At 43.9% G+C, this 27,065-nt stretch overlaps 2 protein-coding genes across 2 annotated transcripts; one reads left to right on the forward strand and one right to left on the reverse strand.

The window, feature by feature from the left end:
* Positions 1–2,013: 2,013 nt before the first annotated feature.
* On the forward strand, positions 2,014–9,076 carry CHRNB3 (cholinergic receptor nicotinic beta 3 subunit; the record flags this gene model as incomplete). Its single annotated transcript, XM_082302258.1, has 4 exons — positions 2,014–2,055; positions 6,428–6,537; positions 6,762–7,644; positions 8,942–9,076. The coding sequence occupies exons 1-4, from the start codon at positions 2,029–2,031 to the stop codon at positions 9,074–9,076; spliced, it is 1,155 nt and encodes a 384-aa protein (XP_082158384.1). The 5' UTR covers positions 2,014–2,028.
* A 5,837-nt stretch (positions 9,077–14,913) lies between these two features.
* Positions 14,914–24,073, reverse strand: CHRNA6 (cholinergic receptor nicotinic alpha 6 subunit; the record flags this gene model as incomplete). The annotated part of the gene is made up of 6 exons (XM_082301158.1): positions 14,914–15,036; positions 18,014–18,998; positions 19,139–19,248; positions 20,297–20,341; positions 21,508–21,647; positions 23,995–24,073. The coding sequence occupies 6 exons, from the start codon at positions 24,071–24,073 to the stop codon at positions 14,914–14,916; spliced, it is 1,482 nt and encodes a 493-aa protein (XP_082157284.1).
* Positions 24,074–27,065: the final 2,992 nt, after the last annotated feature.

Genomic DNA, 27,065 nt, shown 5'->3' on the forward strand with positions numbered 1-27,065 from the left:
GCTCTCCCACCATCAGGTCCTGGCACCATCCCTGGGCCATGACCCTCTGCCTGCAGACTCCTCTTGCACCTAATGCTTGGCAATCCAGGCGCAGGTGTTCTGCTCACCCTGGGGCTGGCAGAGCACAAGCTGGGCCCTGGGCAGTGTCCTGTGAGGTCCCCCTTGACTGCTGACACTGCTATGTGGTTGTGATCCTTACAGTATGGAGTCAATTCTTTTTCCTCCTTGGTGGCTTTGAAGAGAGGTAAAATCCTTCTCACCCTTGGGTGCTGTGTGTGTGCACAAGGGAAGGCATGGAGGTTGTATCAGAACCTCAACATCACACGGAGCGGGGCCAAAGTTTGCAAAAGGGTGGAGGGTCTGAACTGCCCTTCCCCCTTCATGGTAGCAAGGGGAAGGAGGAGCATGGTGTCAGCAATTGTGGAAGTCACAAGTCTTGCAGGTACAGACCATGATGGCTCTGTGCTTGCCTGGTAGATCTAGCCCTGACTGCATCATCCAGCTCCTGCTGCTGCCAGGTGGGCTCTTTTTGCTTTGGCAAAAAGGCCATAGAAAACATGAACCTAGTACAAAGTCGTCACTGCTCTGACCTGATGATTTTTTTTTGTATGTGAGTTGGGCTTGGGCTATCTTGCCTTTCCTTTCCCTTGCCCTGGTTCTGCTGAGAGTCTGTGCATCTGAATTCCTGCAGACCTGGCCAGAGGTGAGTTTTCCTCACATCATTGCTCTGCCTCACTTCAGGTCATGGCATTTTGCATGTATGCTTTATGGCAACTTCTCCACTCTGTGTTGCTCTCTTCCAGATGTGAATGCCTTCAGTTCAGTTGCTGAAAATGAGGATGCACTCCTCAAGCACTTATTTGAAGGCTATCAGAAATGGGTCCGCCCTGTGGAAAACTCCAATGACACCATCAAAGTCCTTTTTGGGTTAAAGATATCACAGCTTGTGGATGTGGTAAGTGTTGTGTTAGGCTCAGTAAAACACCCCTTCTTTTATAGACAGTTGTGCCTCCACCTGGGAGGGCTGGTAATGTAATCAGCTTTTGCTTCCTGCCACAAGAAATGCACGGTGATGGTTGGGCAACAAAACACTGAGTGTGAAATGGTGCTGGTGATATGACCTTCTGCCTCCCTCCACCCTCAGCAAGGACTCTAGGACTCATTTGTTTTGAAGGAAACCAGAAGGCTCTTTTTTCCCTGATGTTCTCAGGGAATGAGACCTCATTTCTGTAAGGTTTTAATCAAACAACCCGTGCCAGACAGTCCTTGACATCTATGTTGCAGTTTAATGACAAGACAGCTACAGGAGAGGACTGAGGAAGGGTAAGAGCTGGTCGGACATTATTCCCTCTAAGCAAGCTTGTATTGAGGCCAAAGGTAGTTAAAGTTTTAAGCCAGCTGGTCACTCAGATAAAACTCTAGAGGCAAAATAGATAATCCTGTGTTTCTGCCCATGTGGAAATTTTTCCTTCCCTTTCCACTGCAATGCACAGTGGAATTTGCACAATGCCTAGAGGTACCCACACAACAGTGTGCTCCTTACATCCCCCAGCCCCTGGTAATGTCTCCTTGTGCTGTGGAAGGCACACTCCAATTTTATGCTTTATTTACATATTTAGGACAATGTTTCAGCTTGTGTCTTCCCAAACTCACTCCAGGTGGAGCAGTGCAGGGAGATGAGCCATCCTCTGAGCCCATAGCCTTGTGTGACCTGATACCACTTGGTGGCTGAGCCCTGCTGCATCCTGGCTCTTTCGCATATGATTCCTTCGATCTCCTGTGAAATGCCAGACCTCAGTTTTCCAGCCTCAGGGACTCCCAGTGATAGCAGGGACAGCACGTAGAAAGTCAGTCCTTTTCCCTCAATGGTGACTGAAGAGCCCAAGCCCATGGGGAAGCAGGACCATAGGAATCTCCTCATATTGGCACAGGGTGGGACTCAGCAGGCATAGGCTCTGTTTCTAATGGCTGCTTTGATATTGCAATCCTCTCTACCTTGTGTCACCCTAGGATGAGAAGAATCAGCTGATGACAACCAACGTGTGGCTGAAACAGGTAAATTAGACCACATCTGACCTCACTTTTCCCCATGTGGAGCTTCTGAGCTGAGTAGCCATCCCAGTCTGCTGTCCACTGTGCCATCCATCCCATTTTGTGATGCTGAGTGGCCAGCACCAAGATACCTAACCTGAAGTCTTTACTTCACTCTTCTCATTTCATTAAATGTATAAAGAGACAGAAAGGCAGGCAGATAGGCCTTTAGGACACAGGGTACCCTCTTCTCCTGACCTTCACCCCAGCTGTATTTCAGGGAAGCGACACACCTGGTACTGCACTTGGCTATCTCTGGGATGTTGTATGTGCCCTGAGGGACTATCCTGTCTCAGAGGTCACACAAGTACTGTCTTCCTTGCCTGAGCTAAGAGTGGTGCCTCAGATAGATTTCTTCATTCCTCAGCATATGTAAAGAGAAAAAAAAGGCCAGACCACAGACCTTTTCCCATTAAAAGCTGTAGCAAATGAATCAGATCTCTCTATCATAATTGCTTCTGGAACTGATGGTGATTTATACAAATGCGGGAAAGGTGCAAGTTGAACTGTTAGGTCTCCTTTCTTCTTCACTCCTGAAGAACACTGTTTTTGGTTTAGGTTACATTGCACCAGTTTATTGACCTTGTGACAATTATTTTAAGTCTCTCAGCCTTGTGAGTATCTGTAAAGATGTCAGCTAATCCCAGGCAGAGGACATAAAAAACAAACCGTACTTGAAATCATGCCAGGGAGAAAGGTTCCTGGGAATCACTGGGCTGGTGGACAAGAAATGTGAGTCAATTTTTGTCTCAGTCTGGGTCCTGTAGTTCTCCAGTGGGAGATTCTGGCTGGACCAAGACCCCCTAAAACCCATATGGATATTGTGTGTAGAGATGGTCTCTCCCTTGAAGAGGGAAAAGCTCAGACTTCCCCTCACTGTGGGGAAGACAGGAATTTCCCCTTCTGCTGGAGAAATTTCTCTCTGATCCAAATACAGCTGCTGGGAGCCTGCCCTGAAATACCTGCAGTATTACATTTTCCCCATCTTCAGCTGCAATTGTAGAGCCCCTTTTGTGCACAAGGCCACATCTTGGCTTCCTTACTTCAAGTATCCACTTGGGCAGACAGCAGAGCCCTTCTGTAAAGGTCACCTCTCTGCCCTCATCTGTCCTCTCCCGTTCCCACCCACTATCCTTGCAGGCTATAGCACCCAGCTTCACCTGCAGGTCCAAGCCCTGTGCACTGTAGACAGACTGATTTCTCTGGAAGCCTTGGTAATCCTCAGATTTTAGCCACGGCAGCTCCTCAGGGAAACTCAGGACTGTGATTACCCAGAGCTGGGCTCCCAGGTGTTGTTACCATTTCTAATACTGCTTCTCCGTCTGATGGGCTGAGAACATTAAGGCCCGAGGTAATGCAAAGGGAGCAGAAAATGAGGCACAGGCTCTGATTTTCACACGTAAGTGCTCTCAGGAGCTCAGGCTGAGCACTGAATACCTGTGGCCTGACCCAGGTGTCCTGCTGTGGGAGCTGTGCATTCATGTAGGCCCAGCTCCCTCAGCTTTTCCTTGTAAGAGATGCTCCAGTCCCTCATCATCTTTGCTACCCTCTGCTGGACCTGCTCGAGGAACTCCATGGTGCCTTTGTACTGAGGAGCCCAGACCTGGACACAGCACTCCAGATGTGCCTCACCAGGGCTGAGTAGAGGGTCATGATCAGCTCACTCAGCCTCCTGGCAATGCTATTCCTAATGTACCCCAGGATCCCATTGGCCTTCTTGGCCCCCAGGACAGACTGCTGGCTCATGGACAGCTTGTTGTCCACCAGGACCCCCAGGTCCTTCTCCCCAGAGCTGCTTTCCAGCAGGTTACCCCCAGCCTGTGCTGGTGCCTGAGATTTTTCCTCCCCAGGTTCAGGACCCTGCATTTGCCTTTGTTGAATTTCAGAAGTTTCTTCTCTTCCCATCCCTCCAGCCTGTCCAGTCCTTCTGAAGGGCTGCCCAGCCCTCTGGGATATTGGCCACTCCTCTGAAGTTTGTGTCATCAGTAAACTTGGTGAGAAGATATCTGCTCCTTCATCCATGTCACTGGTAAATAAGTTAAACTACACTGGGCCCAGTATGGAACCTTGTGAGACACCACCAGTGACAGGCCTCCAAGCAGACTCTGTCCACTGATTACAACCCTCTGGGATCTGCCGTTCCGCCAGTTCTCAATCCACCTCACTGTCTACTCGTCCAGTCCAAATGTCCTGAATTTGCCTATGAGGACCTTGTGAGAGAGACGGTGTCGAAAGCCTTGCTGTAGGCAAGGTAGACAATACCCACTGCTCTCCCCTCGTCCATCCAGGGAGTTGTTTCATCATGGAAGGCAATCAGGTTGGTCAAGCATGATTTACTTTTAGTGAATCCATGCTGATTGCTCCTGATCACCTTCATAATTTCTCTGCAAGAGTCTTACTTTTCTTGGATAAGCAAAGCTTAGACACAAGCATTTTCTTTTTTTTTTTTTTCAAACATTCTGATGCCCAAGATGGTGGTCCCTGATAAACAAGCAGGCTGACACACAAGGTTCAGAGGAGCCTTTAGTGGTTGCTGAGAAAGTGTCTGGATTCAGGCAAGCTACGGGGTCTACCAGCACAGGTCGAGAATCCGGGTCCAGATTTTTCTTCCACTAGTGGTGGGTTAAACTCTTCAATGACAGCACAGAAATGGGAAATTGGACATAGCAATTGCAACATCTGGAGCAGCTTGGAAAAAAGGGAGAAGAGAGGAAAGAACCTTATGCATCTGCTGCTACAGTGTGTGTCGGCATAGCCCACAGGGAGATTCCTGTTTTAAACTGCTCATCTTCAAAATCTGCACACAACCTATACTCTGCTCTAGTAGGAAGGCATAACCATTTGCCCTGCAGACACAAAAGAGCACTTTAGCTGGGAGAGAAATCAATGCAGGGCAGGGGGAAAGTGAGGAGTATTGCAGACGGAGCAAATAACCCAGGCCGAGGGGCTGCTCCAATTCAACTCCAGAGGGATGATTCTATTCCAGGTGGCTCACAGGGTATTTGCTGCTCTTGTGTTAGTGGCAGCTACAAGCTGACTGTGTTGGTTGCTGCTCAGCCCTGCCTATTCCCTTACATGATGTGTGTTTCCAGCCCCATTGTACCTATTGCAGGAAGTGTCCAGGACATATGTGAGACTGTGACCACTTCGCCTAGGCTGCTGGAGACAAGTTAGATACCCATCCTCAGAGAAATGCTAATACTAAAAGTGGTGTTCTCTGTCCCTGATGCTGAGGTTATGAGCAGCAATGGCCCCTCTTCTCTTTCCACACATGAACAATAACAAATGTCTGTAGGTATAGCTGTGAAAAGCATGTGGAATCAAAGAAATAAGAGGGGAACAACATGGAGAATTAATAGAGAACATTGCTTTTTTGGTTCATCCTTAAGTCATGGAGGAAATTGCCCAGTGAAGGCTGAGACTTCCACATCCCTGGAGATCTCTTAGTGCTGCAGCTTAATGGAAACTGGTTCATCTTCCACTTCTTGGTATTGACCACAGCCTACAGCTCTTGCATCATGTTGCTGCTATTTCTGTGGACAAATGAAAATCCTCATCAATAATGAACAAGGATCAGAGAGCTGGTTTTCCATTGCTTTTCTGTGGAAATCTCCAGGTTGCTGGAGCCACTTTGTTATGATCTCCCTATTTGGAAAACCAAAAAAGGAGACAAAAGTTATTCTAGACTTCAGCATGATGAAAATGGACAGGACTCTCCCTGCTTTTCTAACAAAATGCTTTACAATAGCATCATATTATTTTTCCTGAAATAGTCTGCAGGTCTTTCTGATGAAAGAGCAATTTATTTTTTGCAAGGACAGTGTGCAGGTATGAGGTGTTGTATTCCATCCACTGAAAAAAGGCAGGTCTCCACTGAAAAGTGAATTAAGGCCACCTCTCCTCATTTGGGTACTAGTACCCACACCACCTGGCTCTTCCATGGGGTCGCTGCCAGCCAAAACCAGGTTGGGCTGGTTCTCAGTGGGAGGGAAAGCTGCTGTACTAAAGGGAAGTGGCTCCTTCCTTCTAGCCTGCTCTCAGGTGGGCTGTGCAGGGTGGTGAATGAAGTGAGAGTCAAGTGCTCTCCAGGAGTGCTGGCCTTGAGGTTGCCAGCCTAGGGATGGGTTCTTGGGTCTCACCTGTATCTGGAGGAGCAGTGCTTGTGGGGATTAACGTCTCCCAGCCGTGCCTGTCTGGCATCCTCTCTGCAGCTGAACAGCCTCACACCAGGCTCTACCCGCTGCGCTGTGCATGCAGTTTTTCTGAGGCACAGGCAGGGGTGAGGAAAGAGGCTGCTGCATATGAGTGGGCAGAGGACTCTGCTGTTTCGTTATAGGAATGGATCGACCACAAGCTCTCCTGGAATCCAGATGAATATGGTGGGATCACCGCTATCCGGGTCCCCTCTGAGTCTCTGTGGCTTCCCGACATTGTTTTGTTTGAAAAGTGAGTAGTGTGGCTCCTTGCTCTGGGCTTAGGCCAGAGCTTGGGCAAGGCACGTCAGCTACTGTGAGGCTTGTGTGTGCTGTCAGAGGGCTGCTTCTTTAGGCAGTGTGAATGTTGTGCACCGTGTGCTCCAGGTGAGGGACAGAAAGCAGAGCTGAGAGGGGGTAGGACTGGGGCAAACATAGTCCTGAACTCGGTACTGTTTCTTCCTGTCCAACTCCCAGTGCTGACGGACGTTTTGAGGGATCCCTGATGACCAAAGCCATAGTGAAGTACAATGGAGTGGTGACCTGGACACCACCGGCCAGTTATAAGAGCTCCTGCACAATGGATGTGACCTTCTTCCCCTTCGACAGGCAGAACTGCTCCATGAAGTTTGGGTCATGGACATATGATGGCAATATGGTGGACTTGATTTTAGTGGATGAAAATGTAGACAGAAAAGACTTCTTTGATAATGGGGAGTGGGAGATCTTAAACGCCAAAGGTATGAAAGGCAACAGGAAAGATGGGCTGTACTCTTACCCATTTGTCACTTACTCCTTTGTGTTGAGACGCCTTCCATTGTTCTACACTCTTTTCTTAATAATCCCTTGCCTGGGTTTGTCTTTTCTAACTGTCCTGGTGTTTTACCTGCCTTCAGATGAAGGAGAAAAGCTTTCACTGTCGACATCAGTTCTAGTGTCCCTCACTGTTTTCCTTTTAGTGATTGAGGAAATAATCCCTTCTTCTTCCAAAGTCATCCCTCTGATTGGTGAGTATCTGCTCTTCATCATGATTTTTGTGACCCTCTCTATCATCGTGACTGTGTTTGTTATCAATGTCCACCACCGATCCTCAGCAACTTACCACCCCATGGCTCCTTGGGTTAAAAGGCTCTTTCTCCAGAAGTTGCCTCGTCTGCTCTGCATGAAGGGCCATGTAGATCGCTACTCGTTCTCAGAGACTGAAGAAAAGGAAACCACCTCGAAATCAAAGTTTCTGGGGAAGCAGAAATACAAGCAAGCAAAAGATGGAGAAAAAGTTGTTATTGCCTTTCTGGAAAAGGCAGCTGACTCCATTCGGTACATTTCCAGGCACGTTAAAAAGGAGCATTTCATCAGACAGGTAGGTGGAAGGAGGGCAAGGCGGGAATCACACTTTCCTTGACAGCGATGGCCTCCAAGCTCTTTTCTTTTCTGCATGCTTTTGTCTTTGCCTCATCTTCCTGCTCTCCTCTGAGACATATTCTTCCTCAGATCTTGATAAATAATGTGTTTCCTGAGACAACACATAGCTTTAAGGAGAAGTGTATTCTGCTGTGGGAGTCCCTGCTCTTCACAGAGGCAAGAGACTCCAGCAGCCTCTCCTGGAGGAATTCCTGGTTTGGGATTATTTTAATAACCTTGTTGTGTAAATTTGGGGTACACTTGAATGTGGAAGCCTCTAAACTCTCATATGCTCTGAAAATGTAATTTTCACACTTCCAGGCAGGCTCTATGATATTTGCCAGGTGTCAGTCCTGGCCTCCCAGCACATATTCTGCACTGTGTAGCTGCTCTGTTTTGAGTGGAGGTCTTCTAGATTTTCACTAACACCTGTTCAGATTAGCTCCCAACTGCTATCCTTCACCTCTTAATGATCCTCCTGGCTTTCAAAATGGCAAATTACTGTGTGCAAACAATGCATCTCATGCAAGGGTAGGACAGCAGAGCAGTGCATCTGGCAGCATTTGGAAAGAGAAAAACTTCTGTTAGCACCCTCCTAGCAAGAGCTAGGGCTTTGTTCAAACTGTGCTGAGAGGACTATAGCACAAAGAAGAGCAGTAAATCAAACATGTAGTATGTGTATACTGTCCATGACTGAAACCTGTTTGAAGCTGAAATAACTGTAATAAAAAGGTCCCTTGAATCACCTTAATAAACACACTTTTGTGTGTAGTTGTAGTAGTTGTGCCAATACTCAAAATTCAAAATTCCCCTCCTGAGTGTACCCAATCTGAGTCAACAAGTCACTTAAGCAAACACAAGTAAATCAAAGCCCTTGTACTGTGTCCAAGTGCTGTGCCAGAGCCTCATCCTGGCACTTGGAGGGAAATGCAGGTCTGTAAAAAGAAATCCAGTTCACTATAAAGCCACCTTCAAAGCTAAGTCTGTAAACTTTCATATATGCACTTAACTAAAAGCTTTTGCGCAGGCTGAAGGAGTTGTATCACCATGTGCATAGAGCTATGGAACTGTTTTGGAGCCTTGAGCAATTTGCAGCTATGAGTGCTGAAAAGGTGATCCCTGCTAGTTTTAGGCTACCGCATACTACAGACTTCTAATTTTAAAACCAGATTTGGGGGGCTGAAATATATGTAGCAGTATCAACAAAGTACCAGGCTTGTTACTGTTTATGTTTATCCTCCCTCTGTCCTTTCCAGGTTGTACAAGACTGGAAATTTGTAGCTCAAGTCCTGGATCGGATCTTCCTGTGGTTATTTCTGGTGGTGTCAGTGACGGGTTCAGTTCTCATCTTTACCCCTGCATTACGGATGTGGCTGAATAACACTCTGTAGAAAATGCTCCTACAGTAACATAAAACAAGCACAGTGCCAAGGGATGGTGGTGCCTTTGAGCTTGGTGTCTGCTGTGCAAGAGGGGAAGCAGCAGCCAGAAAGAAGGAAGGTGGTGGTAACAGTGGGCATTGATTACTGCTTTCAGTCTTCATATAACTCTGCCAGTAACAGATTCCGCTGAAATCAGAGAAGAGCTTGGTGTACAGCCAAGTCCTAAAGTAAACTGGAGCTGTGCAATGGGGTTATAATTATTTTCTTGTTAGCTTGGTAGTATTACTATAAAACCCAAGATTATTAGTTAAAATTGGAAATAGAGGCTCTTGCACAATGATTATACTTAGAAGGCAGATCTGCCAGTTAAAATGCTACATTATAAAAAAAGTTACAGCAGGAACACAAATCTCTACTCAGTTTATCTGTGTTTCCAAGTGAAAACCACTAAGTCTCTGCAGGTTGCTTTATGCATGTGTCAGAACTGGCAATTGCATGGCATATGCATCAGAAAAAGTATAAATTCTTCTTGGATGGGATGCTCAAAACCTTGACTCTCTAGCCTAACCTTGCTGTAGGATGAGCTCGACAGAAGCAGAACTTAACACTCTGCTACCAGCCTTTATGGCATGCACACTTGATCTCTCACCTCAGCCATCAGGAAACTACGAGGTATTGCCCACCTTTCAGTATTATTTGTAATTTTGCTTGCTGCTCTGTAATGTACCAGAAGGCTGACGAAGTGAGGATTTTTCCCCTTGCTCCACATTTAGAAACTATTTTTCCTTCACCTGCTTGCTCACAAGTGGAACATCACTTAAGCATACTGCACAGAGGAAGGTGGCTATGCTACTCCATAAGGCAACAGTGATATTCCTGAAGTGTTCAGCTGGAGGGAAGCTGCAAACATAGCTTTTGGCAGATGAAACTTGTGGTTGCTGCAGGAGTGGGGTTTTTCTTGAGATCTATGGGGTGGGCTGGTCGCCAGGAAGATATATTTTTGGATGTTGGCTTGTCCATATTACCCAGGCAATTCAGAATTTCATTCCTTTGATTCCTTTACTTTGGGATCTTTTTGCATGATTAGAAACAGCTCTTAAAAGTGTTAAGCAAGTGAGATGTGACTGAAAACATCCAGGTGAAACTCCTGAACACAGGAATGAAGCTCTCACCACTTTTGCTGGAACAGTGTTTTCCAACATGGTGTGTTTTAGAAAATCCCATTCAGAACTTGCAAATGTTTTCAAGGTTAAGTAGGAGTTTGGAGATCCAATTTTTGACAATCTAAATATGTGTTAAAGTTTTAGCTAGCCTTGAAACTGTCTCCCTAGGGATGGAGGTTAGAAAGTGTTAAAAATACATAGAGGTGTTCTTGTGCTTGGATTATGCATGCACACCAGACCTCCATGACAATGCAATCCCATCTTGTTGTGTCAATGCAAAAACTTCTGTTCACTTGTGCAATTATTATTAATAAAGATGTATTTAGTAAATGATTCCTGAGGTGTCCATACACTGGGCTATGTTGTCGATTTGTTGCCAACAAAGCTAGATTGTAGCTCATTTTGAAAGTTTTGCCTCTGTTTGAATAGATTATATTCAAACAGAGGGATTGGCAGTCCGCATTACTTTTTAGCTCTATATGTGAGTTTGAGCAAGAAGCATTCAGATCTGGTTATTATATTGTAGGAGTGTCAGAGACTGAAATATTATATTTTATGACTTAAACATTTTCTTAAAGGACTTTTAAAACTGTATTACAAAAGCTGAAGAGAAGACTCCCACACCCTGAATGGGGTGCTGAGGCCTGACACTGCTCTATGATGAAGATAAGATAAAGTAACAACTCAGGGCTGGGGACATTCACTGAGCATGGGCTTAACACCTCCAAGATGGAGACCACAGCCTCAGGGCTATCAGCTGCCAGGCTCGAACAGACCCTCGCACCAAGGGGTGGAGGGAGGAGAGGCTCTGGGTATCTGGGAAAAGCCTCTGGTCAGAGGTGCAGTGACTGCCCATCCTCCACTGTGCAGAGCAGCCCAGCTGAGGGGTCCTCACCAGGGGGTGAAGCTTATCCACAGCAGAAGGGGTGACATGGCCCATCAAAGGGGCCCCCCTCAAAGGGGTCCTCAGACCCTGCACCAGAGCACCAGAGATGATGCAGCAGACCCTCAGTGTTGCAAGGGACAGTGTGTCAAGCTGGCCCCTGCAAGAGAGGCACGTGGGCATTCCCACCTGGCCCAAAGTGTGTATTAATCCACAGGATTCTGTACTCTTTGGGCGTGTGGCAGCGTGTGGCGGCCTGGCACAGCGTGTGGCAGCGTGGCCATGGCAGTGACAGGGGACCCTCACCACGAGCAGACCGGATGGAGGGGAGCAACGAGACGTCATTGGGACCCTCAGATGGGTGATCTGCTTCCACCTAACCCCTGTCACCTCTCCCTGTTCCCCCACCCCCCCTGCACACTTCTTTTTCTTTCTTTCTTTTCTCTTCCCTTCTCTTTGCTTCTTTTACTATTAAATAAAATACATCAATTTTTTGGCAACAACATCTAACCTCGTTTGGTTTTAATCTCATTTCTGGAAAAATTTTGAACCTTCTAAGTTCTTTTTGGTTTATGCACAGAGACTTAGCTTGCTTTGCTTTTCTGGGTCTAAACCGGATCGTAACAAGGAGCAAATCCATTTAGCTTAGCACATACAGAGAGGTGTCTTTGCATAAGATACTGGCTTAAAACTCATTCACATTGACCATTCTATCAGTTGCTCTTCTCTTCTCGCATAAAGTGCATTTGTTCCACTAGACAGTACTGTGAAATACTTGTAGGAAAAGAACCAGGAAGCTCTTGGGCTTCCAGACTCTTGGGCTGCAGTAGTGATAGGTATTCCCTGTGAGCTCTGCTGCCAGGAGGCTGCCTGTTAGCTGTGACAGATGACAACCTCCTCTCCTGGGCAAGTGCCTCAGGTGTTCATCTGACAGATGGTCCTGTCCCCGCCATGCAACAATTTTGTTGCCCACCCGCAGGCAACACATTGCTCTGTCTCACACGTCTGTGTCTGATTCCAAGTTGCTTTTTCTGGCTTATGCTGGTGAAGATCAGCAGGGCTCATGTGTGGGAGATGTATGAACATTGCACAGGTATGGCTTCTGGCCTCCAGTCTTCCTAGCATTGCATCTGGAACTGCTGCCTCTGTAGCCTCACTTCTCATTCCCTTGTGCTGCCTGTTCCTGAGCTTCTCTAAATCTGGCCCACAAAAGCATTCAACATGTTCCCACAAAGGCCTGCCACTAAAAACACAAGTAGGGAGGATATTTGGGCAGAAGTCCTCCAGTGGGGCCCCTCCTGCTGCTCCACCTGCTCTGCCTGTGGATGACAGCACTGCAAATCCCAAATCTTAAAAAAACCCAGTAACCCTCTGCCTTACTACTATCTCAACACACGCTGCCTTGGTTTCTGGACACTGGTTTGCTGGGACCGTGGCCTTGCTTGGCAAGACCACATATATCACCCACTCACCAAAAGATAAATATGACAAACTCTTCTGGGCCTTTTAGTGGAGGCAAACTGGAAAAATGGTCTTCCTTGGGAAGAGGATGTAAAGAGATGCTGAGATGCTGAATTGCTGGTGTGCTCTTAAAATTAATTCATAGATGCCATCACTCCCAAGGAAAGGAGAATTCTTGCTGCCAGTGGTACAGCCATCACTGAGATATAATAAGGGGCATTGCTGCTGTGGCTTTGGAGCTGATGGGGTGAGAATAGACCTTTCCTGTGGTTGGGCACAATGTGTGACCCAACTACATCTGGCATGGCACCACCTCTAGTTGTAGCTTTTCTTGTTATTTCAGTTAGGAGGTCCCCCAAACTTCAGCAAGAGTTGGGGCAAGCAAAAATGTCATTTTTGTGTGGGTTCTTCCATGTCTGCTTACAGGGGCAGCCCCACTGCAGCTTTCTTCAAGGCGACATGCTGACATGCTTATTGTATCCCCCATCCCCACTCTTGATAATCAGTCAACTACCTTCACAAAGCTGGCAGCAGTACATTAGGCTCCAGTACTGAATGTGCCAAACACAGCTGAGAATGGCAAAAAGATGGCTCCAAAAGTTACTGAGTCGAGGGAAGGAAGGGGCAATAGTACACTAGAAAGAGACAGAAGACGACTTTGTAAATCAGGGATTTTGCTGAAGTCAGACTGTGGGGTTGTAGCTGTCATGTTTAAGACACCACTGCAGTGCACCTTGAGCCACAATATTTTCATGGTTTGGATGGTCATAGAATGCAACAGTGAATGTTGGCACTCAGATGTTTTTTCTGTAGAAACGAAGTTTTTGGTGTCAGAATTCAGCTTTCCTCTTCGAATTTCCTTTCTTTTCCCTCACCTTCTTTCTGATTAAAGAGCCAGCATAGTAAATGTCATTTAGTAGCATCTATAAACACATTTCACAACAGGAAATATTAAAAAAAACCCAACAAACCACAAATTCTTCAAGAAGGTTTATCTCAGGAGTGATATTTAATTAACAGGCTGACAAAATAAACCATGCTTTTTCATAAATCTGTCTGTCTGTCACTATATAATCAAGCAACATTCAGGGGGATTACAGAAAATAATAGTTTTCTTCTACTTTTTCTTCTACAATCATGACTGGGTGGATTAAGACAGTTATATTCTTGTCATTCCACCTTTGTCTCTAACATATACACTAACTCATTCCTATTCTCTTTATTATGAAACATCAAAAAAGAGTAAAAGGCCAGTCAGTGACTTCAGAAACAGGGAGTCATACATTCCAAGGATTGGTGATGTTCAGAGCCGAGACTGATACATGTCAGACACTGAAAACACTGCATTGACACTGCACAGTTAAATTTAGAGGCTCTTATAAGAGAGAAGGGATTTGTATTCTTGAAGTCATTGGGTTTAATTGTAGTGGTGCCTTTTAAAGAAGAATCTTTTAGCACAGAACTAACAGGAATACAAACAAACAAGGGATTTAAGGGTAAACCATCCACATTTTATAGAAACCACATCAGGAACACATCTGCAAAGTGTTTCAGGATGAAGCACACTAGGATTGGGACCTGATTACGTAGCAGTGACATCAGCCCCAAAGGACATGTCCCTACAGTTACAGGCTTGCACACACAGCACAGACCCACGAGGAGCCAGCAAACAGAACATTGCTGCACAGCTGTTTGAAACAAGGTGCTCAGCTTTGCACAGGATTCACGGTATCCAGCCTTTTTCTACGGGGATGTGTGTAATCCAGGTTGGTCTTGGGTTTTAAAAATGGGAAAATTCAGATCAATCCAATGCTGTCAAACCAATTCTGTCTGTGACAAGTAGCTGCTCAGGGACAGACCCTTCTCTGTTTGGTTTATGTCTGAGCCTGAGCAAGCAAGAGTTTTCAGACCAGAACCTGTGGGCTAGGACCACTGTAACTGACAAGAGCTGTGGCTTGGAAGTCCTGCTGAAGCTCATCAAGGTCTTGGTACACACCATCAGGAAGTAAAGGGGACTTCGGTCACATGCAAAGCTAAGTGGCAGATCAAATTCGTTTGGAAAGATTTTAGAAGTATGTAGTTTTCAAATGTATATGCCTCACATGGTAACCACATTCTAACGTTAAGTCCGTTTGTTTTCAAATATGATTTAACTGTTTAAGACTTGTCTGATTTCAAACATAAATGTCAACACATACTTTATTGTTCTGGGACCCTCTGCGGCTGGGTGCTGAGGAGGTGGTGAGCAGAAGGGTTATGTTAGAGGAGAGAAATAAAAGGTAAATTTCTGACCCAAAAATGAAACAAGAACAAAAGTGGATAAAAAGCAGTGGATCAAGTTATGTCTTTGCTATTAGTGGCTGGATAAAGAGCCCTACAGTCCCAAACACACAAAGAATTATAAATACCCAGAGAAATACTCTGTCTATCACCATAGCCACGTATTTCCAATCATCTTCCACCTGCAAGAGAATAAAAAAAGAAAAGGATAAACGACAGGAAATGTTACATGCAATTGTGAGTTGACATTATGCAATAGAAATGCCTCTTGTGCTTTTGAATGTGAGGAAGAACACACATGCAAGTCAGGAATGTTGCTTGCTGTGCTTATAGTTGCTGCAGTTTTCAAGTCTCTTCAGAGAGGGCTGATTTTCTAATGGTATTTTGCCACTTTTGGCTGCTAACATACAACACTGTCCTAGTCTGCTGAATTTTTCTAAATATTCAAGTCTGAGGGCAGCCCATCCATGGTTGTGATGCCGACATTAACAAATAGGACCTGATCGTGCAGATCAGTGGTGCAGAGTGGGGTGGGGTGGTTTAACAGCAGGCACAGCCACCATAGCTGCACATCACTAAACCCTGCCAAAGGATTTATCCTGACAGCCCATGCAAGACACAGTTTGCTATTATACTGGTCTGACCTGAAACACGGTCTCTCCAATCAAGCCCAACTGATTTCAGAAAACTGGACACATGGACACATGGACTATAGCAAAACAAGGGCTCTGACTGAGCACAATGCAGCATCTTGTGCTAAGCAGGACAGAGTGGATTTTGTATGGCTGAGAGACAGACCTTAGAACCACATTCAATGAAGTTTCTGTCCTTCAAACCGTAGCTTTAAACTTGCACTGCACAAGAAACACTGCTGCAGAAGAACATTCACTCATATAAACTAGTGACTGTTCAAGAGCTCTCTGCTGAGGGATCTTCCATGTGTTTTCCCAATTTCATTATATTTTCCTCCCAGAAAATACTGGGTTTAGGATTTTTATTGTATTGAGGGTGAGGAATACAGCGGCAGTTATTGGGGAGCATAAGTAAAAGTCAAGTAGGGTAAGTTCAAAGTTGTAAACTATGATAAAGGTAATTCAGCCCAGGTGAGAAAGATAAATAAGGTAAGACTTTTCAGGATTGTATTTGGTTTAATCCTATCCAGCCTCCCAAGGCTGCTGAGACGATAGCTGTAAAATCAGTAGTGTTGGGTTGAGTGATGGGGATGTTATGAAAAAGAGGGTGGTTGAAGAAAACTTCATGACCATGGATAGTAACATGCTGGAAGTCAGGGAAGAACTTGGAGGACTTCTGAAAATCAGAAATGGAAGCTGTATTTTGCATGAAAAAACATGCAGGAAGAACTCCCACAGCTGTAAGTGTTGCTACAATTTTTAAAGAGTTTTTATTTATGCAGGACTAGTACATAGTATCACCCATATTGCTTTGTATATCTGGCTGAAGCAGAAGCAGCCTTCAGAATCACTTTTGTCTGTCCTTGCCTGAGAAAAAATCCCATTTTCTCCCTGAAAAAGGGATTTTTGTAAATGAAAAATCATGCTTCCTATCCCTAATATGTTTTGAAAGGTAAGGTACAAAGCTGCTGATGAACACACTGGACTAAGAATACAATTTCATGTGTCAGGAGAGATTTGCAAAATGCAAATCAGCAAAACTAGCAAAGGAGGACTTCTCCTGAGCTGCATAATCAGGACAGCAAGTTATTTGGATGACTGCATGCAAAACTTCTTCTTTTTGGGAGAGCATCAGAGAAAGCAGCTGAATCAGTACATGGATATGTTTTATGCAGCTGGTGTGATAATGAAAGCCAGGCCGAAATGTTTGGGTTAAGGAAAGCACTAAGGGCATAGGTACTGAGCAAGGGTCAGCTCAAACCCCATATTCCTCTATGGCAATAAATTCCTGTCTTTTGCTTCGGGCTGGCACGTACTACATGCTCATTCTATGAATTCAGTCACCAGCTTAACTCTAGTCCTTTATTCAGAAATTAATGGATTTTGTTTTCAGATGAAAATTCTTCTGCAGGGAATAGAGAAAGTGTAATCTTTAGGTTTTAGGGGAAAAAAGGTAATCTTTAGGTTTCACAGAAGTTGCATGAATTCCAACACAATATTCTGATAGAAAGTATGCACATCAACATTTCCCTTATAAAGCTTTTGTGAATTTCAATACAAATAGAGCAGTATTTAGTTTTGAAATGGATTTTACCATCATAGAGCACCTAAAAAACTTCAAAAGCAAAAATTCCGTGACAGATCAAAGATATATGTTTCATTAGGTTCTAAACACTTTAAAAATATCTTGAAGTGTCAGAGAATTCCTGCTCCTTGTGAGGTCTCAGTGTCAGCACATCTTTCTGCAGTTTCCTTTAGTTGCTTGTGTTTACACATGAGGATGTGGCCCCAGAATTCTTTAAATTCCAATGTGCATCATTTTCTATGACAGTAATCCCAAATAGGATAAAAAATTTATAACCTCACACAAGCAAATTCATTAGATGGTCTTCTTCCCCAGCAACCTGTCTTACTGCTCCTGTACCTTTAGGATTTCCTTCTTAGACCATGCCCAGTCTTCCTGGACTCCTTGGACCTTCAGGACTGACTTTAAAGTGTCTCTGACAACCAACCTCCTAAACAGGCCAAAGTCTAGCTTCTGAAGGTCCAGTTCTGCTAGCATCCCTCTTAACTTTACCCCAAATTGAAAACTATCATTCTATGGTCGCTGTGACCACGGCCTCCAACCATCACATCTCCCAGTAGTCCTTCTCTGTTCACAAACAGTGAGCCCAGTGGGGCACCTTCCCTGGTTGGCTTGCTTCCTGTGCCAGGAAATTATCTTCCACACACTCCAGGAACCTCCTAGGTTGATTCTTCTCTGCTGTGTTATACTTCCAGCAACCATCTGGCAAGTTGAAATCCCTCATGAAAACAAGGGCTGGTGATCATGATACTTCTTCCAGCCGCCTGCAGAATTCATTGTCTGCCTGTTCATCCTGCCTAGGTGGTCTGTAACAGACTCCTACCAGGACATGTGCCCTGCTGACCTCGCCCCTGATCTTTACCCACAGGCACTCCACCTTGTCATCACCATTGATTTCAATACAATCAAAACAAGCCCTAATGGGATGGTTACCTCCCTTACCTCTTTGGTTTCATTTTGAGACCTCATGTTCTCTGCGATGAACTGGACATTGCTAATGACATCCTTCACCTCTGGGGAGTACTCCATGTGCTCTGCCATCCATTTCAGGGACTGATGGCTCAGCCGTCTTTTGGTCCTTGGGAGTTCAGCTGCCTTATCACAGTGGCTGCAGCGCTGCTCCGTGTGCAATTTGGTGTCTTTGTGTTTGCTGCGCTTTGACTTGCCCAACTTACTTTCTGATGCTCTCTCGTTTTTTCTGGAGGTGTTTTTTTTCTGCTGTTCTAGTGGCCTCTGCATCAACAGGACTTTGGGGAGCAGGCTAAGGAAGATGGTTTTTACCCATTTGGGCATTGTGTGTGTGGTTGGAGTCCTGTAATGTATATTGAGGACAAACACTGTGATGACAATTGACAGAGTCACAAATATCATTGTGAAGAGTAAATATTCACCTACTAGGGGAATTACTAAAGAAGTGGATGGGATTGTTTCTGTGATCACCAGTAAAAATACAGTCAAAGAAAGAAGCACAGAGATACAAAGAGTAACTTTCTCACCACAGTCAGATGGCAGGTAAAAAACTAACACAGTCAAGAATGAGATGAAAAGACAGGGAATGATCAGATTTATGGTGTAGAACATTGGCAACCTTCGAATATAAAAGGAATATGTTATGTCTGTGTAGATCTCCTCACAGCAGTTATATTTGATATCATGTTTGTAGCCAGAAGCATCAACTATTTCCCATTCACTATTTTCCCAAAAGTCATTCATATCTACTTTGGATCCAATGATCAGAAGATCAATTTTGGCTTTGTCATAGGTCCATGAGCCAAATTTGAGTGAACAGTTCTGATGATCAAATGGGAAAAAGGTAATATCCATAGGACAGGAGCTTTTAAAAATAGCTGGTGGGGTCCAGGTGATCATTCCATCATAGCGAAGGAGGGCTTTGGTCTTGCCTTCAACTTGAAAATCTCCCACAGCACTGGAAAGACAAATGAGGCAAAGAAAAAAAATTACCATGGAAATAAAAAGTAATGGGTGCTTTCATAGGTGCTGCAAGGGGATATTTTTGAGAGAAAGAGTCAAATGAATCAATAAAATGGGTAAAATGAATCATCATACTTATTATACAAGACAATATCTGGTTTCCAAATTTTATCTGCTGGTACCCGAACAAATTCAATGCCATCATATTGTCTGGGATCCCACCGTAGTTTGTAGTCATTCCAAATCTGGAAGAAGAATGGACAAGGATTTTAAAACCTTAAATTATCAACAAATATCTGTTTCTCAGATCTTCCTGTAAAACAAGAAAGTATGATAAAAGTGTAGCACACAGAGAAGGGGACAATGGTCCAAAAGACAGCAAAGCCATGACCTGGAGAAACACTGGATGTGTGAATACTGCTCCCCTTGATTAGCTACTCTGTTCTCTGTGACGCCATGGGGTGACAATTGTTATGATCTGCTGGCATGCTGGGATCTCTCCTCTGTCTTCCCACATCAGTAAAGAGCCTTGTCTGTGAAAGATAACCTCCCCACTGCCAGAGGAAATAGGGGCCTTGCTGCAGCACCCCATTGGTTAGGGGAGAACAGCACCAGAGGAGACCAGTACCCTCATGAGCTAGGCAGCACACATGCACACGAACAGGCAGCTGCTGCCAGAAGACAGTATTGCTTCCACAGGAGTAGGAACCAGGTCAGGGCAGCAAGGGATGCACAGCAGCTCTCTTGCATTGCTGGCTATTGCCCTATCATGGGGCCATGCTCCATGGTCTCTCTCCTATCATAAGTACAGTATCATTTACAGAAAACTTTGCATGGACCACAATCAGTGCCTGAAAATAATGATGCAAGTTAGCTATATTTTTGCAGCAGTTTAGGTCCTCTAAGTATCTTTATCTATGTAAAAGCACTAAAACTATCAGGAAAAATGGAGGTATGTTCCTTTTTCTAATAAATGTTTTGGTGGAGATGACCTAGGACTGCAGAGCTGCATATTTAATCACTCTAAGGAGTACATCCAGCTAGATTTTCCAGAAGAAAACCTATCATCATGAAGTTGGAGAAGAAAAATATATCCCACAGGAAAGAAGGAAGATGTAACTTCTTGGTAAAAAGAATGGAGAAATTACTTTTTCAACTGTGGAGCTTCTCCTTATTAGTTTTTAAAATCCTTGTTACAAAACAAGAACTTGTTCGATAGATGTAACTTATAAGATAACACACATTTCATCATTTCAATGCAGAATGCATGAGAAATGCAACACAGTCACTTACGTGTCTTAGCCACAAATTTGTTTCCATAATCTGATTGACTTCATCCTATAAAAAACACAGGCAATAACCAGTTACAGTGTCCTGAGATGACCAAAAACTTAGCCCATAAAACCAGAAAATAGAATTTCACATTAACTAATGCCAGATTCTTTTCTAGCATCTTTCAAGAGGTTTACACATTGTACACAGTTGTGTGCAGCCCTACTGAAAAATTAATAAAGCTTTACTGAAAAATCATGCTCCATAAATATCAGACATACAGAAAGCTGCACTGTTTTGCCAGGAGCTTGAATATCTGGAGAGCACACAACCTAGAATTGCTCTGATCTGTACCAGAGGAATAAGCTTCTTCTTGTGGCTGTGTATTTTGTCAGATTCAGTGTTTAAAAAGCTCTGATTACACAGTACAGAATTGGTCAAGATCCAAGGAAAATGCCATCTGAACACATATCACAATGTTCTTGGATTTCTATGCAGACCTCTAGAGCAGATGTACTTGACCAGCACTAAATTAGGTAACTGTTATACAGAGACCTTCTTTTTGCAGTCACTTAATGCAATTGCCAATCAGTCATGAATCAGAAAGGTGACGTTTTGCTTCTTCCAGATTGCCTCTCTCCTGCTCATCGTGTTTGCCCCACACCCATTTGCATTCCAAAACATGCAACATTCATAACATTCATCCCCACCTCCATGCTTTAAAACACCACTCTTCCAGTTGCAACACCACTTTTTCCTTATGTCATTTTGAAACAAATAGACTGAAAAAAACCATGTAAAAAAGGAGAAGATTTTTCCCCTCAGGACCACTGGGAAATGACAGTAGCCCCACAGGAGAACTGGTCATATGCTACACAAAACATGGACACATCAGATGTCTCTGGAGTGGGCTAGCCCTGTGAAGAGTGGGCTTGAACATTCAGTACTTCTGCCCTGGGCTCTGGAGGCTGCTACCTGAAGCAGAGGGGTTTGTTGCTACAGAGTAAGCAAACGAATCCGTGTCATTCAAACCGCCTGTTCAAGCAACTGGAACGACCTGTCTGACTGAAAGAACAGCAAAGGTCTCAGTATGTGCACTTAGACACATATGAAATACCAGCTAGGAGAGTTGTGGGTGCACGCAGCCATCACATTTCCATCTCCTGCTTCAGCGATTTGCGTGTGTTTACAACCATCCCCAAAGCTCAGCAGTATTCTGTAGTGAGTCTTACCACATTTGTAAGCTGGGTAATGGCCAGTTCAAAATACACTGTGACAGGATCAGACACATTTTCCACTGGTCTAATGAACTGGTTGTACTGGGAGAAGAGTTTGTGAAATAACCGTTCCTCTGACTTGCAGGCTGTGGTATCTGTGTTAGTAAAGATAAAGAACAGCTAAGCTAGAGGTAAGAAAAAGGGGAAGAAGGTGCTGGATAACATACTAGTCTGTGCTATATTTATGGATCTCATGCTTTTGACCATCTTTAAAGCCATCAGAGCACAGAGAGGAGAGGGTTACTAGTATGCTGTCAGTTGAAAGCATCCTCCTGCAGAATGCTGGCTACTCCTTGTTTCCTCAAAGAGTAAGGTAATGGCTTCAATCTTTGTGTCCCCTAAACTGGATTTAGCCTATGGGCTCCATTTGGCCCACCCTGGTATCACACCTGGTATCAAAGTAGAATAAGGTGGTGTGAAATAGAAGAAGTAGAAATGTGACAGATGTAATCTTTGTGAATCTTCCTGGTAAAAGAGGGTGTTTATGAGAAGCATAGCTACTTAGAAATTAAAAGCTTGAGTCTGCAACTACTGTATCAAAATCTCTGTCAGGTGATTAGGTGACTACAATGATGCCTCCTCATCTTGAACACTACGACTGCATTTGATCCTCATGTTTGATATTTCCAATCTCCAGATAGCACAGTTTTTCTTTGAAGAAAGTTTATTTATTAATGAACTTTGTGAACAAGAAAAAAGTGGAAACATTAACATTTCTTATGGAATAGCATGCATCTGTGTAGTATCTATAGCGTGTATCTATGTTCTCTGGGAAGAAGCAGATCACAGCTGTAACCCTCATTAAAGAAGAACAGACCAGGTGGCTTAGAAGAAACAAGGTATGTGACAGGCACTGAGCTGACTCAGAGTTAAGAAAAATGCTCCTAACCTGCTACACATAGTCCAAACCTGAAACAGTCATTTTCACAATGTTAAAGGTTATACATTTTGATTTCAAAAGGAAAATATTAAATAATACTGGCTCTGGCAACATCAGCTCAGAAGAACAATTTTCTGGAATAACTCTGCTATTACAATGCATTGCTGTAATTCAGCACCTAAAATAGAAATACTTTATGAGGTCAAGATTTAGAATTTCCTTCTCATGTTGTACACAGGTGTGTTATCAAAGCTATAGGATGATCCCAAAGATATTACTGATAGAACTGAAGAAAAATTTGTTTTCAGACTCATTGTCATAAGTTTTTTGCATTAGTCCCAGACTGCACTAGCACACATTAGACAAGCAACCATGATAAGCCTTTATGATTGCAAATATTAAACACAGAAGGGGTTTGTGTCAGGCAGCATGGTCTCTGGCACAGCATAGAACACAAATTTGCAATTTACATATCCCTCAGTGAATACAAGGGCCTGTGGATGCACAGATGTCCTGCAGGGAGACGCTTGGTCTCAGTATGCTGCACTTCCATGCTTAGACTGCCCTTTCCCTGTTCTTGAAAAAGAGATTTTGCCTCCAAGGTGATACAAAGCATCCTGAAATTGCAGGGGATTATCATAACTGCAAGCTGAAATGTTGGCTACTGGTCACTTAAATGTATGGAAAGAAAAGTTTAGTAAAAATTTTAAAACTTGATGTTTCATTTCATCCTTTCACCATCATTCAGAGAAGACACATGAATGTCTATAAAGTTTGGATGCTTTTAGATGGTGCATTGTTCAATTCAAAAAACAACCAAAATTTTTCTTTTCAGATTTCGTCATCACCGCCCATAGCACTGTGACTAGAAGTACACTGCTGTGGGAACATAAAGCCTCGTGACTAAAGTCAATGAGTCTAAAATCATGTTTCATTTGAAATTTTCCCACTGGCTTCTTAATAGACACATGCTTTAAAACAAAGTGACAGAACCAGACAAGTATTTAGGTCTTATCTCATGGTGCTGCTTTAAGACAATATCTTATGCCTTGCTAACACAAGCACTATATTTAATGCACATTTGGTCATCTGCAGAAGCGAGACTTTCAAAACAGATGTGTGTCCTAAAAGAAAAATCCTGCTAAACTGAGTGAGAGTTGTGTGCAGAAATGACTGCAGCATATTTAAACACAGATCAAAACCAAATGTGAACAACAATAGATTAAGTTCTCACTTTTGAAAGTGTGAGTACTGACCATGCACATCCATAGCCTGCATTATTTGAGCACTTGCAAATTCAAGCACCAAATGAAATTACTAGGACTCCTCTTCCATTTTTATTGTTTTCTAGAAACAGTTCTTCAATTAGTTATCAAACAAAAATGAAGAGTTTTACGTCAGAAAACCAGTATTGCTTTAGGTCTTTTTAAATACTGTTGAAATGTTACAGTTTTCAGGTTAGAAATAGCTGGTAGAAGCTTTACGTTGAACTCATTCAAGAAAACAGAAGCAGAGACAGTGACTAGAAAATATTCTAGAAACTGGTATCAAAGAGAGCCTACCTTTAATCAAGGATGTGAACATGAATGCCCACACACAGAAAGCAGGGCAACACCAACATAGCCACCTCTCAGGACGCATTGCTAGCAGCAGAATAGAGCTTCCTTTTGATAACACAGGTTTGGGGAAAGAAACAAGAGGCAAGAAGACATATAACCCTCCTGATGGTAAGTAGGCGGTGGAAGGATGGATTTCGGTTTTGTATCTGCAGCAAACGGCAGCCTGCTGAGCTGAGCAAAGGCTTGCCGAGTTGCTTTCACTAGCGCTAGGCAAGGAGAGCTTAAGCCGTGCAGAGCGAAGGGAGTCCGGCAGCATCCTATCAGCTGACTTCACATTTCCAGTCACCCGCACCCCTGCCTCGGGGAATGTATAAGAGTGCAGGAGAGGGAAGGAAGGCAAGACACAGGAGAGCCATCATGGAGCAGGGGGAACATTCCCTCAGCCCTTTACCCAAGGGTTAAGAACTCTCATCCTGCTAAAGCAGCTGCTTTAGCTATTGCCTGGTGGTCACCTCAGTGTGTCTGTCAGAATACGCAGAGGTGAAACAGCTTCAGTTTCTTGGCTGAGGACTGACTCTTTGGGTGATGGAAATGGGTGCTATAGGGTTTTAACACCTCTACGAGAATCCATATGAATCTTGAAATAAGCACAGCATCAAGTGATAGAATTGCTTGACAGTATTCTGAGTGAATAAATCTAAGGCAAGTAGACTTATTATTGCCATCTGACAGGAGCAACTAAGCATGCTAAGTTCTTTCCTGGCAGTCAAGTCAGCTTACAACATCAATTCTTCTAACTTTTTTTTACCTTATGTGCGCAGTCTCCTGTGCCAGTATGCTAGTATGGAAATGGGAGAGCTGAATAAAGAAAAAAGCCACCAGGTGCTGTTACACGCAAAGTTCTCTGAAACAGAGTGTTACTCTTAATCACAGAAGTTAAAAAAACGTGATCTCATGATCCCTTAGAGGTTAATGCATGTTCCCTCCTCAGGTGTTCAGTACACATGTCCTTGCAACAGGAATGCCTGAAAAGAATCTGTAGGAAAAGGATCTGAGAAACTGAGGGTCCTGTTTAGCTGCAGCGGGGTGGAAGGCACCACAGGTTATTTGGTGCCATCCACCCTCCCAGAAAGCAGCTCAGCCAGGGAATCTCCTTTATGTGTGCTCAATCCAGCATGAACAAATCTGAGTGACTGGATGAATAATTTCATCAAAACAGAAATGCTGCTGATTTTCAGGCACTTACATTGTTGTGTAAGTATAGAGAGAAGAAAAAAAAAAAAACAGAATATGAAAAAAGGATGCCCTTCATACTGCAAAATACAGAGGCAAAGCTGCAGCTCAGAATAAGAAAGTAATTTGTCACTTATACAAATTGTTAAAGTATGGATAGGAAGGAAGAGGGCTGTCTGGAAGAAAGAGATTTAGGAATGAGCTGAATGCATAAAGAAGATACCTGAAGAGGACCAAGTTGCCTATGGTAAATTTTGAGGGATGTGACAAGTTTTGAGGAATGAAAAATAAATCTTGAAGGATTACTAGAAGAAGCCTCATTCCAGAGCTCACTGGAGACAAGGGAGCCTTCAGCAGAGAGATGAGAAAGCAAAAGAAACAAACCACATGTGTTTTTGGAAGTCTGGGAGTCATTTTGCCCTCTCAAAAGCAGCAGTGTAAGTGCAGACCACAAGGCATGGCTATGAGGCATCTCTAAACAGAAATTAGATATAAAGTCTCCTTGCAAATAATTTTAAGACGAAAATGTGGGTTTCAGCATGGTGATTTATCTTTTAAATTTCCATTTTGCCAACATTTTCCAAGGAAAAAAGTAAAAACCACAAAAAAATTCTGCTTTGTGCCCAATTTTCCCAATTTGCAATGTTTATTAGATTGATGTTAACAGACCAGGTCCATAAACTCTCAGTTTCCTCACCTTAATGAATGGAGTTCATACTTTCTTCCTGAATTTATGTGCCTGTAGTGCATTGTGGCTAACAGAATTACGCAGCCATGCAGCATCACAGGATGCCTGTGGCTGGCTGCAGTCAGGGCATATGCACTCCTGTTAAAGTCTAGTGCTTCTAGATGATGACATATGGTGAGATAGTCAGATACAATTTGAAAACAAATTCACCCCAACTTTAAATGTTTTGACATTTTCAAACTTTTTGTTCTTCCAAAAAATGTACCAGGCCAGGGAATCAGGTGGGAGAACTTAAAGACCTGCACATGCATGTCTGCAGACTGAAAGGTCTTCAGAGGTGAGGGTAATGAGTGTGCTTCCCCTCCAGAGAGAAGGAGAGCTGTGCAAGGCCAGCTGGCAAAGATGATCCTTACTGCCACATTTGAGGGAAAGAACTGCTTGGTTATGAGGAGAAAGGGACTGAGGAAGCAGGCTGAATTTGGAGGCAATACCAGTCATTCAGTGAGCTGATGGCAGGAGGGGCTGTGCTGCTAAGACCCTGCTGGAGCGGGTGCTGCCTTTGGGAAAGGCTGAAGAGGAAGGCAAAGTTCAAAATGACTCATGACAAGCTGCTGCTGAGGCACCCAGATGGAGAATGCAGAGAGACCAGCTGAGATACTGCCTCAGCACAAGGATGCCAGCTGGAAGCAGTGCAAAAAGTTGTGAATCATTCATTGCTGCTTCGGAAGGTACCTAATTTAATCTAATATGAGCTGGCCAAAACAGCCATCAAAATGCCAGGCCCAAACAGAAAGTACATATTGACAGGCTTTCATTTTTCTTTTGTCCTCTTAAGTGTGAAAGAAGAGGCTGATTTAGTCCTTTCACATGTACTTTTACCCTCCAAGAATATATTCACTCAGAAAAAAATCTCTGATTTCTTTTCTTCAGGTAAGGTAGGTGGCTCAGGAAAAAGAGGGCAAGCAACCTGCAGGGATGCACAAAATCTGCCCACCAAAAATGTTTCTAGCACATGGATGCACTGCACCACTGGAGCTTGATGTTGTAACAGGTACGTGGTATTGACAGTGAAAAAAAACAACACCAAGAGGACCCCTTTGGAGGGTTGCCTGTGCACCCAGGAACTGAAGGTACTAACCCTGGTGCTATTTGC

The sequence above is a fragment of the Coloeus monedula genome (genome assembly GCF_965178545.1).
Source record: "Coloeus monedula genome assembly, chromosome: Z".
Lineage (NCBI taxonomy): Eukaryota > Metazoa > Chordata > Aves > Passeriformes > Corvidae > Coloeus > Coloeus monedula.